The sequence below is a fragment of the Anolis carolinensis genome, chromosome 6, assembly GCF_035594765.1.
Source record: "Anolis carolinensis isolate JA03-04 chromosome 6, rAnoCar3.1.pri, whole genome shotgun sequence".
Lineage (NCBI taxonomy): Eukaryota > Metazoa > Chordata > Lepidosauria > Squamata > Dactyloidae > Anolis > Anolis carolinensis.
The window spans coordinates 57135909-57150900 of NC_085846.1; the positions used below are offsets into that span (position 1 = coordinate 57135909).

Sequence of the window (14992 nt, forward strand, 5' to 3'; positions counted from 1 at the left end):
ATACTGTACAGTAGTTGTCATCACAAACCAGCATAACCAGAGAAACTGTGAATCCTATCAAGAATTTCTTGTTACTACCATTATTTCTATGTATAATACTCTATGGTAGGTACATTTACTGATCCTGCATGCTCTGGTGTTCTGTTTGGCGGGCATGCTTCCAAACAAAAACTTTGCTGGGTCTTACTTTTGGGGGAGGCCTTATATTTAGCAATTCAGCAAAACCTGTACTAGGTCTTATTTTCTGGGGATGTCTTATTTTAGGGGAAACAGGGTAAGTGTAAAGATACAGTTGTCCCATTGCTAACTAATATCCAGAATAGAACATAAGTAACAAACTGATTATAATCATTACAGGCGCAAGAGTAATGCACAGATGAAGACTGTTTACAACATTACATCAAACATTATTTTCATGATTGTATGTTTTTTCAGTAACAGATAAGTATATTCATTGACTGAGCACAACACTTTGAATTTCAGTATTGTCCCACACAGATAAAAGTCTTAGGAATGCATCGTCAATGAAATAAACAACTGATAATTTCTTCTGAAAATTGTGGATAATGTGGATAATGATCCTTCTGCCTTCCATTTGTGAGCTCACAAATGGAAGGCAGAAGGATCATTAACCACATTTGAAGTGCTACAGCAGAGCCACAAACTCCTTAGTGGAATTTACAAAAGCTTCAGGAGATTCTACCACAAACGCATGAAAAAAATCCTCAGAAGCAACCTGAAAAAGGGACCTTGATCCAGAAACGAGGATTGCAAAATACCCGGGAATCCTTGTTGTTCTTTACTCCTTTATGTTTTACATTCCTTTATACGCATCTCCGAGACATTAACTTGTATGGGACAATGGGGAATTTATCTAAAGTGTGAACCACAACTTTCAGAAGAAATTATCAGTTGTTTATTTCATTGACCATGCATTCCTAAGACTTTTATCTGTGTGGGATAATACTAAAATTCAGTGTTGTGCTCAATCACTGAATATACTTATCTGTTACTGAAAAAACATACAAGCATGAAAATAATGTTTGATGTAATGTTGTAAACAGTCTTCATCTGTGCATTCCTCTTGCGCCTGTAATGATTATAATCAGTTTGTTACCTATGTTCTATTCTGGATATTAGTTAGCAATGGGACAGCTGTATCTTTACACGTATTCATAGATTTCTGTGTACTTTTATGGGCAAACTAAGGCCCGGGGGCCGGTGTAGCCCTCTGGGCACTTACCTCAGCCCCCCCACCCATTTTCCCTGTCCTCTTGGCATAAGGACATGGTGATTCGTCACATACTTATGCCAAAAGGATGGGGGAGGAAGGCATGGAGCAGCTGAGAGCCTCCTGGAGCGCTCTCAGCCATCACATGTCTCGTCCTCCTCTCGGTATACAGATGGTGAGAGTGATCCCACCCTTATGCCGGGAGGAGGACTCGAGGAAGGCACATGGCGACTGAAGCACACTCAGTCACCGTCTTGTCTCACCCTCCTCCCAGTATTCTGCCAAGAGGACAGCCTGAGGATCAAGGAGGAGGATGGGAAAGAGGATTTTATTTATTTATTACAGTACTTGTATCCCTCCCTTCTCACCCAACAGGGGACTCAGGGCAGCTTACAATAAAAACACGTATATAAAAATAATACAGAACATTCAATCAATTAAAATTAAATTTGGAGCCTCTTTGGAGGCTTTTAAGCAGAGGCTGGATTGCCATCTGTCGGGGGTGCTTTGAACATGATTTCCTGCTACTTGGCAGGGGGTTGGACTGGATGGTCCATGAGGTCTCTTCCAACTCTACTACTCTATGATTCTATGAAATACAATAAACATTCCTAAAAATATACATATACCGTGTTTCCCCGAAAATAAGACAGTGTCTTATATTAATTTTTGCTCTCAAAGATGCTCTACGTCTTATTTTCAGGGGATGTCTTATTTTTCCATGAAAAAGAATTCACATTTATTGTTGAACAAAAAAATGAACATTTATTATATACTGTACAGTAGTTGTCATCACAAACCAGCATAACCAGACAAACTGTGAATCCTATCTAGAATTTCTTGTTACTACCATTATTTCTATGTATAATACTCTATGGTAGGTACATTTACCGATCCTGCATGCTCTGTTCGTTGGACATGCTTCGAAACAAAAACTTACTAGGTCTTACTTTTGGGGGAGGCCTTATATTTAGCAATTCAGCAAAACCTCTACTAGGTCTTATTTTCTGGAGATGTCTTATTTTAGGGGAAACAGGATAGTATAATTTTACATAGGATTGGTGCTATATTAGAACAGTGCACAGGCCATATACAATGGTAGAGGGAACCGTCTTACCCTGTTCTCTCCCGTCTCTCCCCGTCTTCGGGGATGGCCAGCCACGAGTTTTCCGTGCCTTTTCGCATCTTTTCCCTGCTTTCTCTCACATTCTGCTGCTTAGAATCGGGTAACACCTGACTTCTGAAGACACCTGCTAGGCTCCATTTCTATGCACTGTGGAAACACTGCCCCATTGAGTCCCACCAGACTGCCCCATTGAGTCCCACCCTTATGTCATGTGATGGCCTCTGTGGGGCTCCCATGGAGCTTCGTTTCCACAGAGCATGGAAACATAGACTTTAGTCCATCTGATGAGGTCCTTAGTCTAGAAAAACCTATGCTACCAACTTCATTCTCTCAGGTAATCTCTAAGATGTTACAAGACTCCTTTATATACCAACATTTGACAAGTTTTGTCTACTTGCTTGCTCGGTTAATAACACACAGGCACCAGACCTAACCTCTTAAATGTGTACTTCTGTTTTATAATTTTTCTTTTCACTAAAAATGATATTGCATTCATTAATCCAGACACCAACATCAATGTATGGTAATATTTATAAAACAAGGCTATGTCTTTTCTTCTTTCTTTTATACCTTTTCCTAGTACTGTATATACTCGAGTATAAGCCGACCCAAATATAAGCCGAGGCACCTAATTTTACCACAAAAAAACTTGGAAAACTTATTAACTCAAGTATAAACTGAGGGTGGGAAATGCAGCAGCTACTGGTAAATTTCAAAAATAAAATTAGATACCAATAAAATTACATTAATTAAGGCATCAGTGGGTTAAATGTTTTGAATATTTACTGTATTTCAAAGAAAAACAGTAAACTAACTCTATAAGTGGAAAAGCAACAATAACTTTATAATCATCATCATCACCAACAACAACAGCTTCATTTGTACCCTGCCCTATCTCTCTCCCCCTGGGGACTCAGGCCAGCTTCCAACATAATAACAGGCAAACCTATAATGCCTACATAAACAATGCAGAGCTAGATATAGATCTATCATTATATATACTAATTTCACATGTGTATTTCCCCCTGAAACCTTTGCATATCCTCTCTCTATGTGCATTTTCCTCCTGCAATATTTCCAGCCCTGATTTATCAATATTTATATCTATCTAGACGTGTGTGTGTGTGTGTGTGTGTGTGTGTGTGTGTGTGCACATGCATTTTCCCTCTGCACTTGAAAACATGTGAGGGTAAAATTCATATAAAATTCATATATAAAATTAATGTATACATATAGGAACAGATATACAGGTACATGGAAATCTCTAGTTATCTATATTTACATAGGATTTGCAAAGACCTGTAAACATATGAGGGGAAAATTCATATATTAATGTATTTTTAGGGGGAACATCTATATAAGTATTTAGAAGCTTTGGGGCATGCATTTACCCAAGGAAGAAATGCAAGCAAAGTCCCCCTAAAAACAACTTTGGCCTCTTTTCTCCTGCCCTTTCCCACCTCTTTTCTTTCTCCCTTTTTCAAACTCTAAAAGTAGCCAGAAAAGGCTTTTTAAAACTTCTCTCCCCCTCCCAAAAAAGCCCACCTCATTTTTGTTTCCTTAGGAATAAAAAGAAATACACACCTTCTGTTGCTCTCTTTTCCCTCCTTCTCTCTCTTTGGACTCAAATGTTCTTGCAATAGTAGTAGTAGTAGTAGTAGTAATAATAACAACAACAACAACAACAACAACAACAATAATAATAATAATAATAGCAATGAATCGTGCAAATTTGCAAGAATATCTTTTTTTCTTCCCCTTCTGCCCATGCAATCTGGCTTGCAAGGGTTTCTCTCACACTCTCCTTTCGCTTTTGAAAACACTAGCTTCTTCTCTGTCTCTCTCTCTCAAAAAAATATAAGATAACCAGCCTGGGAGGAGAAGCAGAGGAGGGAGGTTTTGGAAAAGAAAACATACTGTGGCCTCCAGGCTCAGCTGCTGGCTTGACCTTGACCTGAATATAAGCCGGGGGAGGCTTTTTCAACTCATAAATAAGGGCTGAAAAACTCGGCTTAACTTTGATTACATACAGTAATTTGTCATAGTTGGGTCTAGTATGACCTTGACATACACACACACACACATGAATGTGAATTGATAGGCTGATGCAGATAACTGTAGCCAGCTAAAGTCCTGCCCTGGTATTATTCCCCACACTTTCTTGAACAAGGATAAATTCTGCTCCCTCCTCATAGAAAGTGACACATGTGAAAAAGGGAGGTTCCTATTCACATGTCAGTCACCATGTGAACAAGGATACTGAAAAACAGGAATGTTGTTTCTTTCTTGTGCATTGCCTTTTGTGTGAGGAAAGCAAAAATGGAGCTAGAAGCTCCCCAGGTCCTGAATAACAGACAGCATAATAATAAGTAATGGCTTGGTTGGAATTAAATCGCTTCAGGTGTGTGTAAGGAAGATGTCAGTTTCCACTATAATGGGCTCTTTGCATTATAATACAAATTACTTCTGGTACAGAGGGCTGTGCTTAAGAATAGAGTTGGAAATAATGAATAAATAATAAGTTGAACTTTTTATGTTAGCCCTTGAGCAAAAATGCACATGTGCACTATGTTCCTTTCCCACAGTTTTGTCAAAAACAAGTTACCTTATGAAGACTTCGATGGAGATAAATTCAGCATTTTCCCAGTAAGTAAAGTAAAGCAACATAATTCTAGAATCTTTTAATAGTCATAAATGTTAGTGTGGGATTTGTGTATTGATAGTGTTTAAATGAAATTTGTGTCTTGCCTGTATTGCATACCGATTGCATCATCCAGAGTATACTATAGTCTGGAAAGAGTTAATTACTAAGAAGCTGTGTTGACCTTGATGTGTGGCTGGAACTGGGGAGTGTCCAGACACAAGTGTGTGCATTGCTGATTGTGTCAGTTGAGTGCTGTCTGCTGAGAGTGAGAGTCCTGTGTTTGTCCATTGTCTGCAAGTCTGTTTGTCTTGATTATTACTGCATATAGTAAAACTTGTATATAGTTTTACTAACGTCTCTGGGTGTCTCTTCGTTCTGCGTTCCACTGACTCCATCCAACTACTGCTGCGCTGCAATTACTCTGACAATAAAACCTTTTCTTTCATTAAAAAAAACTATTAATAAAGAGGCAAATGTTCTTTATAGTCTTGAAGAAGCATTTTCTTTGTGGGGAAGAAAAATAATTATTCCATTATAATCTGTCTAGAAGTCTGACCATGACATTACTCTGCCCCAAGAAGCAAATTGAATTAAATTAAAATCAAATTAAAAGATGAAGCAAAGTTATCTGAAAGAAATACTAGAATTGTCAATTTCATTCTGCATTAATATGAGCTATGTGTCATTTTTGTAAAGACAGCTAGGAGAGAAGGGGTTGATTTACCAGCTATTTCGTTCTTGTCTCTACTCAGAGTTTTATTTTTAAAGTTTGATGCCTAGAAGGAGGGGAAAAGTAATAATGTGACATTTTATCTGTGCTTCTATTCCTGGTTAGACCTTGAGGGGGTATTACTGGAGAGGCAGAGATTGTGATGATGCAGACGCCGCTGTGTATCCGGGAAGACGGTAATGTGAATGTTTCAGCTCTCTTGCGAAAGCAATTACTTCTTTTAATTATGAGAGAATTAAGCCTCCAAAAGTATTTTATATTAGAGTACAAGTCCAGTTGTCCCAGTTATTTGGGTTGGAGAGGGTCTCACAAGCTCTTTGCTTTATTCAGTAGTTCATATTTCAGTTTTCATGAGAAAGGAGCAGTTCATAGGGGAGGTTTACAAAGGGAAACTTGATTCATAAATATTTTGTCTGTATTACTGTTTCCCTATTTATCTTCTACTCGTAGGTGTGTTTTTCCTAAAAGTTGACCATTTTGAAATGATTAAAACTAATGTGATTATGTTATGTTATTTTATTTTAATTGAAACAACGTCATCCTTTTCTTCAAAAAGTCCTCAAGGTGGTCATCTATAATAAAAATAAAATAATAATAGCACCACAACTAAGAAAAAGCAGCAGAAATTTTTAAGAATAACCAAATGACACCTAAAATTGATAAGAACAACTTTGTAACATTTAAGTGGAATTCACCTTTAAAAGAAAAGTTCTTACAATATGGCAAAAGTCACTAAAGATACTGGATTTGCTCCCCCCTTTTTTTTCTTCTTCCTTTTTTTTCTATCACTTATTCCTCTATCTAACCTATGATATCTATCTTTTCATTTTAATATGTATATTGGAAAAAAAAGCTTTAATAAAGATTATATTAAAAAGGTACTGGATTTGTCTTGGTCCTCCCACAGATAGTGAAAGACCCTTTTCTTAGACCTAACCTAGATTTTAGGGTTACCAAACCTACATATCACATTTCTCCTTTTTTATGTGTGTTCTCAGCTTATCCTCTGCAATATGTATAAGATCTCTTTGAGTTTCAAAAAATCAACTAAGCCTCTTATACTCCTACTTCTTTCCCTGAGGACTTTATTTGTGTTATGAAAGATAGGGTCATTCCCGATATCCTAGTAATCACTGCAATAATTTTTGTTGAGGACACTGCAGTCTAGGAAACACCTGGTGTGTAACGTCCCATTCCAGGTTCATGTCCAGCAAGCAGGTTTAATTTTAATCATTGTTCTGTGTATTTTAATATACGTATCTCATACAAATGTGTTTTAATATGTATTTATAATGATGTGTTTTTAACTACGTGCCCTGCCTCGAGCCACAACAAAAGGCGACTAAGAAATAAAATAATTATTATTATTATGATTATTGACACAACAACATTGTATGACACAGCAAACAAGATAGATATGCTGGGTTTCGTATCACAAAATCACAAGTTGAACACTTCACAAGCGTCTAGGACTGTGTGATGTATTTTCGAATGATGTGTGCAGATCCTAGTAGGGTGGCCTTTTGCAGTTGGTAGATCGTAATTTTATCAATGTCTATTGTTTCCAAATACCGGCTGAGATCTTTTGGCACGGCACCCAGTGGACCACCTGCACTGGTTTCTGCCAGAGTCTTTGAAGTTCAATCTTGAGGTCCTGATAGCGGCTGAGTTTTTCCTGTTGTTTTTCGTCAATGCGACTGTCACCTGGTATGGCGACATCAATGATCCAAATCTTTTTCTTTTCCACAACTGTGATTTCTGGTGTGTGGTGTTCCAGAACTTTGTCAGTCTGGATTCAGAAGTCCCACAGAATCTTTGCGTGCTCATTTTCCAATATTTTTTCAGGTTTGTGATCCCACCAGTTCTTTGCTCCTGGGAGGTGGTACTTGAGGCATAAGTTCCAATGGATCATTTGGGCCACATAGTTGTGCCTCTGTTTGTAGTCTGTCTGTGTGATTTTCTTACAACAGTGAGGATATAATCAATGGTTTCGTCGGTTTCCTTGCACAGTCTGCATTTTGGGTCATCAGCTGATATTTCAATCTTGGCCTTAATTGCATTTGTTCTGATGGCTTGCTCCTGGGCTGCAAGGATCAGGCCTTCTGTCTCCTTCTTCAGGGTCCCATTTGTGAGGCAGAGCCAGGTCTTCTCCTTATCAGCTTTTCCTTCAATTTTGTCAAGGAACTTTCCATGCAGTGTTTTGTTGTGCCAGCTGTCAGCTCTAGTTTGTAGTGCAGTTTTCTTGTACTAATTTTTTGTCTGCTGTGCTTTGAGGAGTTTCTGATTTTTGACTTCAATCAAAGCAGGTTCTTCACTTTGCTTCACATATTCTGTCAGGGCATGTTCTTCTTCTTTGACTGCTTGTTTTACTTGTAAGAGTCCTCTGCCCCCTGATCTTCTAGGCAGATATAGCCGGTCAACATCACTTCGAGCATGCAATGAATGATGAATGGTCATGAGTTTTCTTGTTTTTCTGTCCAAATTGTCCAGTTCCGCCTGTGTCCAGTTTATGATGCCAGCAGTATATCTTATGACAGGTATGGCCCAGATGTTTATGGCCCTGATGGTGTTGCCTCCATTGAGCTTGCTTTTGAGAATTTTTCTGACCCTTTGTGTGTAGTCTTTGCTGACCACAGTTTTCACATGTTCATACTTGATGTTATCCAACTGTAATATGCCCAGATATTTATAGACCTCTGGCTGGTGACACTTTATTGTTTGGCCATTAGGCATATTTATGCCCTCACTTTTAATGATTTTTCCCTTCTTCACTGCCACTGTCGAACATTTGTCCAAACCAAACTCCATGCTGATATCAGTGCTAAAAATTCGGACAGTGTTGGTCAGAGACTGGATTTCAGTTTCCGTTTTCCCATACAGCTTCAGGTCATCCATGTACATCAGATGTGAAATTTTGTGAGATTTCTTAGATGTTTGATAGCCGAGATTTGTTTTTTGTAAGATTGTTGACAGAGGGATCATGGCAATAATGAAAAGCAGAGGGGACAATGAATCTCCCTGGAAAATTTCTCTTCTGATATTGACAAGTCCATAGCTTTCATCATCATCATCATTATTATTATTATTATTATTATTATTATTATTATTATTATTCCTGTAAACCGCTGTGGCTATGCCTATCAGTCCATTCTTCTTTACCATCTCTCTGTAACAATATTTGTTTTCTTTGATGATAGTGATCCTTCAGTATTTGATATCAATTGTTATAAAAAGCAACCATTTCATTTTTACAAAGCAGAATTTACTCTGTATATATTGCTGCCAGATATCCCATTTCTGGGTTTTGTCCACAAATCTAATTTAGACAAGGGCAAAATATACCCTGCCCATCTCCTGCTCCTTAAAACTCCTTATAACTCCTTAAAGATTTTTTTTGAAATATAATCCACTTCATGACTGGGTCATACTGTCTCTTGCCCAGAGTACAACCATTATACAAGTCTAATTCTCCTTGTCAGTCACCATGAGGAGTAAGAGCCTTCCTTAGTCTCTTGGCTGCTAACTCTTAAATGGCTTTGTACATGCTTAGACTGTCACTGTACCTCTTGCCAAAGCTTGGGAGCATTATTCCTTTCAACCACAATTCTCAGAGCTGTGGGGAATGTTAACTCAGGAATTCTAATAGATGCAATCAAAAACCCCAACTTTTCCCAAGCATATGGAAACAGAGCCCTAAACCTATGAAGTCCTAAGTGTCTATCCATGGTTTGGCATTTGATTTACATCAATATTTTTCCCTTGACATTTTTGTAAAATGTGTTAGATTTCAGACTTTGATAAAACAATCTAGGCCATAGACTTCTTGTAACAAAATAAGTATAGTAAACTAAGTTAGAAGCCCCGGTGGCGAAGTGTGTTAAAGCACTGAGCTGCTGAATTTGCAGACCGAAAGGTTGCATGTTCAAATCCCAGGAGCGGAGTGAGCGCCCACTGTTAGCTCCAGCTCCTGCCAACCTAGCAGTTCGAAAACATGCCAATGTGAGTAGATCAATAGGTACCGCTCTGGTGGGAAGGTAACGGCGCTCCATGCAGTCGTGCCAGCCACATGACCTTGGAGGTGTCTATGGACAACGCCGGCTCTTTGGCTTAGAAATGGAGATGAGCACCAACCCCCAGAGTCAGACATGACTGGACTTAACGTCAGGGGAAACCTTTACCTTTAAACTAAGTTAACCATCACCAATGGGAAATTATAAATGCCACATAAATTCATTTCTAGTTGCTTGATAGTTACTATTAACAGTAGTCCTAACTAATACTATACCTCATACTATACCGTACCATAAATTCTGTATTGGCTTGATATTATTAGAGAAATACTGTAATAAAAACAAAATGAGATGAATAAAGACTTAACGTAACACAGCTTTGCTGTATTATAAAAACAGCTTTGTGAATGTAATCTGCAATTTTAGTTAAATGGCAGTCAATAAACTTTTCAACTTCATGTGGTGCACAAAGTGTGGGCTTACTGCGTGGAACACCGCGTTGACTTACATTTCTGTTGAAAATTGATGCTATTTTAAGTTATATTATTTCTTTGATTTTTTGCTGGTTCCTTGAGAGTTTCAGTTGCTTAAGTTCCAGATAACTGAGAGTCTGTTGTAGTATGAAAAAATGTAAATGGTTTGGAAATGTATAATCCATGTATTTTACAATGATTTGGGAATCTGCATAACCTTTGATGGTGTGGGTGTAATAGCTAAATAAAATCACTGATGTAGTGATGTTGGGTCATCCGCTAGCATTCTCATTCAGACTAAATGTGTATAGTTTTCTTAAAGTCTATTATTGCCAAATATATTTCTTGGATGTGTTATACACCTCATTCATCTACTAACATATACAACATAACCTAAGGACACAACCTGATGAAAGAACCCCCGGAACAAGGACTATGTACCCAGGATTACTTGTTGTTGTGTCATGTATATATCATATACTAGAACTGTTGTCCTGTTGAGATTGATATAAGTTATGTTGTATATGTTTAGTAGATGAATGAGGTGTATAACACATCCTAAAAATATATTTGGCAATAATATATATACTTTAAGAAAACTATACACATTTAGTCTGAATGAGAATATTTACTTTAGCATTTCTTTATGGCTACTAGAACTACGTGAACAAAGTAGTGAGAAGTAAAAATTGTTTTCTAATTTTTATCTTTATTTACACCATTTGTTTTGTATTCTGAAAAATCTAGAACAAAGACATTTTCTGATTCTGCTAAACATTTCTGTTTTTAGCCCTGATCAGTGGGATGTAAAGGTGGATTCTAACTGTAATGGAATATGGGTAAGTTGCTAAATATGCTATCAAAACCTTATCACCTTTGATCTTTCTCTATTTTAGAATCAGCTTTTTTGTTTTTATGTCATGGATTTGTGAAAGAGTATATTTCTGCAAACTAAGCATAACAAAACTGTTACCCAACATAATATAGTGATAAATTAGTCCTGTACCAATAGTGATAATATGAAAATTGTAACAGAGAAATTCTAATCTTTCTGATTTTTTTTTTTTTGGACAGTGAAACAAGTTAATTCTTGTTTTAGATGGCGAAGTGCGTTAAAGCGCTGAGCTGCTGAACTTGCAGACCGAAAGGTCCCAGGTTCAAATCCGGGGAGTGGCTTGAGTGCCCACTGTTAGCTCCAGCTCCTGCCAACCTAGTAGTTTGAAAACATGCAAATGTGAGTAGATCAATAGATACCGCTTCGGCGGGAAGGTAACGGCGCTCCATGCAGTCATGCTGGCCACATGACCTTGGAGGTGTCTACGGACAACGCCGGCTCTTCGGCTTAGAAATGGAGATGAGCACCAACCCCCAGAGTCAGACATGACTGGACTTAATGTCAGGGGAAACTTTTACCTTTACCTTTAAATATGATGAGGCAGTTTGGAAAGTTACTTTTGAAAATTAATTTGGTTCTTTCATTCATTATTATGCTTCTAATCTCCCCTCTTTGGGCAAAGTCTTGGAACGTGTGGTCACCTTGCAACTTCAGGTGTTCTTGGAAGAAACAGATTATTTGGATCTGTCACAGTCTGGCTTTAGACCGGGCCATAGAATTGAAACAGCCTTGGTTTCTTTAGTGGATGATCTACGCAGGGAATTGGACAGGGGGAAGGGTGTCCCTGTTAGTTCTCTTGGATCTTTCAGCAGCCTTCGATACCATAGACCACGGTATCATTCTGAGACGCCTCGCAGAAATGGGGCTGGAAGCACTGTCCTACAGTGGCTCCGGTCCTTCCTGGGGGGTCACACTCAGAAAGTGTTGCTGGGGGGTACCTGCTCGGCCCCGCAGCCTTAGTTCTGTGGGGTCCTGCAGACTTCAGTATTGTCCTCCTTGTTATTTAACATCTACATGAATCCGCTGGGAGAGATCATTCGGAGTTCTGGAGTTCAATGTCATCTGTATGCAGATGACATCCAACTCTATCACTTCTTTCCACTACTGCTAAGGAGGCTGTCCAGATCCTGAACCAGTGCTTGGCAGCTGTGATGATCTGGATAAGAGTGAACAAATAGATATTGAATCCAGACAAGACAGAGGTACTCCTGGTCAGTCGAAAGGCTAATCAGGGTATAGGTTACAGCCTTGCTGGACGAGGTTACAATCCCCCTGAAATCACAGGTTCGCAGCTTGGAAGTCCTCCTGGATTCATCACTGAGCCTGGAACCCCAGGCCTCGGCGGTGGCCAGGGGAGCTTTCACACAATTCATCATCATCATCATCATCATCATCATCATCATCATCATCATCATCATCTAATTACTTATTAATCGCCCTCCATCCAAGATGCTCTAGGCGATTTACAAGCTAAATTGTAGAAATACATACATACATGGCCGTAGCCAGAAAAAATTTTCAGGAGGGGTTTTGAAAATTTGGGGGGGGGGGGGTTGAACCCCTAACACATACCCCTCCCCGCTACAAACCTGTCAATATCTGCTTGAGATAGTGCCTGGAGGGACTCTTAATGTTTTGCGTCTCATAGACTTAGCATGGGGATTTGGTTAACCAGTTAAAATTCATGAGTAAACCTGATTTTTTTTATAACCTGAAAAATTTGGGGGGGGGGGGGTTGAATCCCTAAAACCACCCCCTTGCTACAGGCCTGCATACATACAAATATTAATAAAATTAACATAAATCAAAAGCTCTAGTAAAAAGCCAGGTCTTAAGTGCTAGGGTAAAAGGCCCTAACTCACACATGGCTCTCATATAGGGCAGCAAGGCATTCCATAAGGCAGGGGCAGAAATAGAAAAAGCTCTGCGTCTGGTCCTTTCCAGGTGCACTTCTCTAGGACCCGGTACATAAAGTAAGTCGCATTGGGATGGTCGTTGTGACCTCCGATGATGGGAGAAGGAGAGACGGTCCCTAAGGTACGATGGGCCCTGGCCGTAAAGAATTTTAAAGGTCAGAACTAGCATCTTATATAAACCACGGTAATCAGTTGGAAGCCAATGCAAATGCTGCAGGACTGGTGTTATGTGGCATTTCATGGGTGTTCTTGTGAGAAGCCTGGCTGCCGCATCCTGAGCAATACGGAGCTTTCGGGTCGTAGACATCGGAAGGCCAACATACAGGGCATTGAAATAGTCCAGCCTAGACGTGACCGTGGCATGGATGACTGTTGCCAGAACCTCATCAGATAGATAGGGTGCCAATTGTCTCGCTTGATGTAGAATAACATTTGTGTGTCGGTTGTGCCCATACCTTGAGAAGCCAGACTTGGCCATGGTGGTCCTAGCTCTTATTACATCTCAAATCGACTACTGCAATGTGCTCTACATGGGGCTACCTCTGAAGACTGCTTGAAAGCAATCTGAGCAGCAGCCAGATTGCTCACCGGAGCAGCGTACAGGGAGCATAGCCTCCCCCTGTTATGTCAGCTCCACTAGCTGCCAGTTTGCTACTGGACACAATTCAAAGTGCTGGCTTTACCCTATAAAGCCCTAAATGGTTCTGACCCAGCTTACCTATCTGAATGTATCTCCCTCTATGAAGAAGGCTAAGATCTTCTTAGAGAGGGAGCTGCTCTTGGTCCCATCTCCTTCGCAGGTGCGGCTGATGGGGATGAGAGACGGGGCCTTCTCGGTGGTGGCGCCTCGACTGTGGAACTCCCTTCCCAGTGAAATCAGATCAGTTCCCTCCCTCCTGCCCTTTAGAAAGAAACTAAAAGCCTGTCTATGGGACTAAGCTTTCAAAGAGCAGTCAGTGCAATAGCTGGCAATAAAGTAATTGTAACATGACTAGAAAGAATGACTCCTGGATTATGACTTCGGATCTTGTGTGGTTTTACTAATTGATTATAATGTACAGTAGAGTCTCACTTATCCAAACGTCGCTTATCCAAGTTTCTGGATTATCCAAGGCATTTTTGTAGTCAATGTTTTCAATATATCATGATATTTTGGTGCTAAATTCGTAAATACAGTAATTACAACATAACATTACTGCGTATTGAACTATTTTTTCTGTCAAATTTGTTGTCTAACATGATGTTTTGGTGCTTAATTTGTAAAATTATAACCTAATTTGATGTTTAATAGGCTTTTCCTTAATCCCTCCTTATTATCCAAGATATTCGCTTATCCAAGCTTCTGTCAGCCTGTTTAGCTTGGATAAGTGAAACTCTACTGTATTGATATGCTATATTTTTTAAAATTTACTGATGTTAATGTATGCGTATATTGTATTTTTTGTTTATGTTTGCATGACATTGAATTATTGCCAATTTGGAAGCCACTCTGAGTCCTCGTTGGGGTGAGATAGAGTGCAACAAAAAAAAAGAAGTAAATAAATAAATAAATTGGGATTTTTTTTTGTTATGTTATTAATGTTGAAAAATTAATGTACTGTATTATGTTTGTTGATTTTTGTTGCATTTTTGCTTATTGTTTTGGAGGTGTTGTTTGGGATAAAAAATTATAATATAACTAGCTGTGCCCGGCCACGCATTGCTGTGGCTTATGGGAATCCTTTGTTGGCCAGCTGGAATAGCAGTGAATAGCCTTGCAGTCTCAAAGCCTGGCCATTTTCTGGAGTAGCTGGAGCTTTTTGTTGTATGAACGTAGAGGCATGGATGAGGGGTTGTGTTGCCAAGTTTAGTGTTTCTGGGATGTGTAGTTTTGCTGCTTTGTCCTAGGGCGAAATGTCATTACCCTTTTATATATAGAGATGTCATATAACCTTTATAATTTTAGTCAAAATACTTCAAAATCCCTA

The 14992-nt window shown here is 39.1% G+C and overlaps 1 protein-coding gene across 4 annotated transcripts in view; it reads left to right on the plus strand.

Annotated features, from left to right (window-relative positions):
* aoah (acyloxyacyl hydrolase) overlaps positions 1-14992 on the plus strand; it is a 106219-nt gene that overhangs the window by 41323 nt on the left and 49904 nt on the right. For all 4 annotated transcript variants that reach the window (XM_062983736.1, XM_062983737.1, XM_008112849.3 and 1 more), the window contains 3 exons: positions 4943-5003; positions 5837-5907; positions 11005-11053. In XM_062983736.1, the coding sequence (XP_062839806.1) occupies positions 4943-5003; positions 5837-5907; positions 11005-11053 (181 nt within the window). The remainder of the gene's footprint in view (positions 1-4942; positions 5004-5836; positions 5908-11004; positions 11054-14992) is intronic.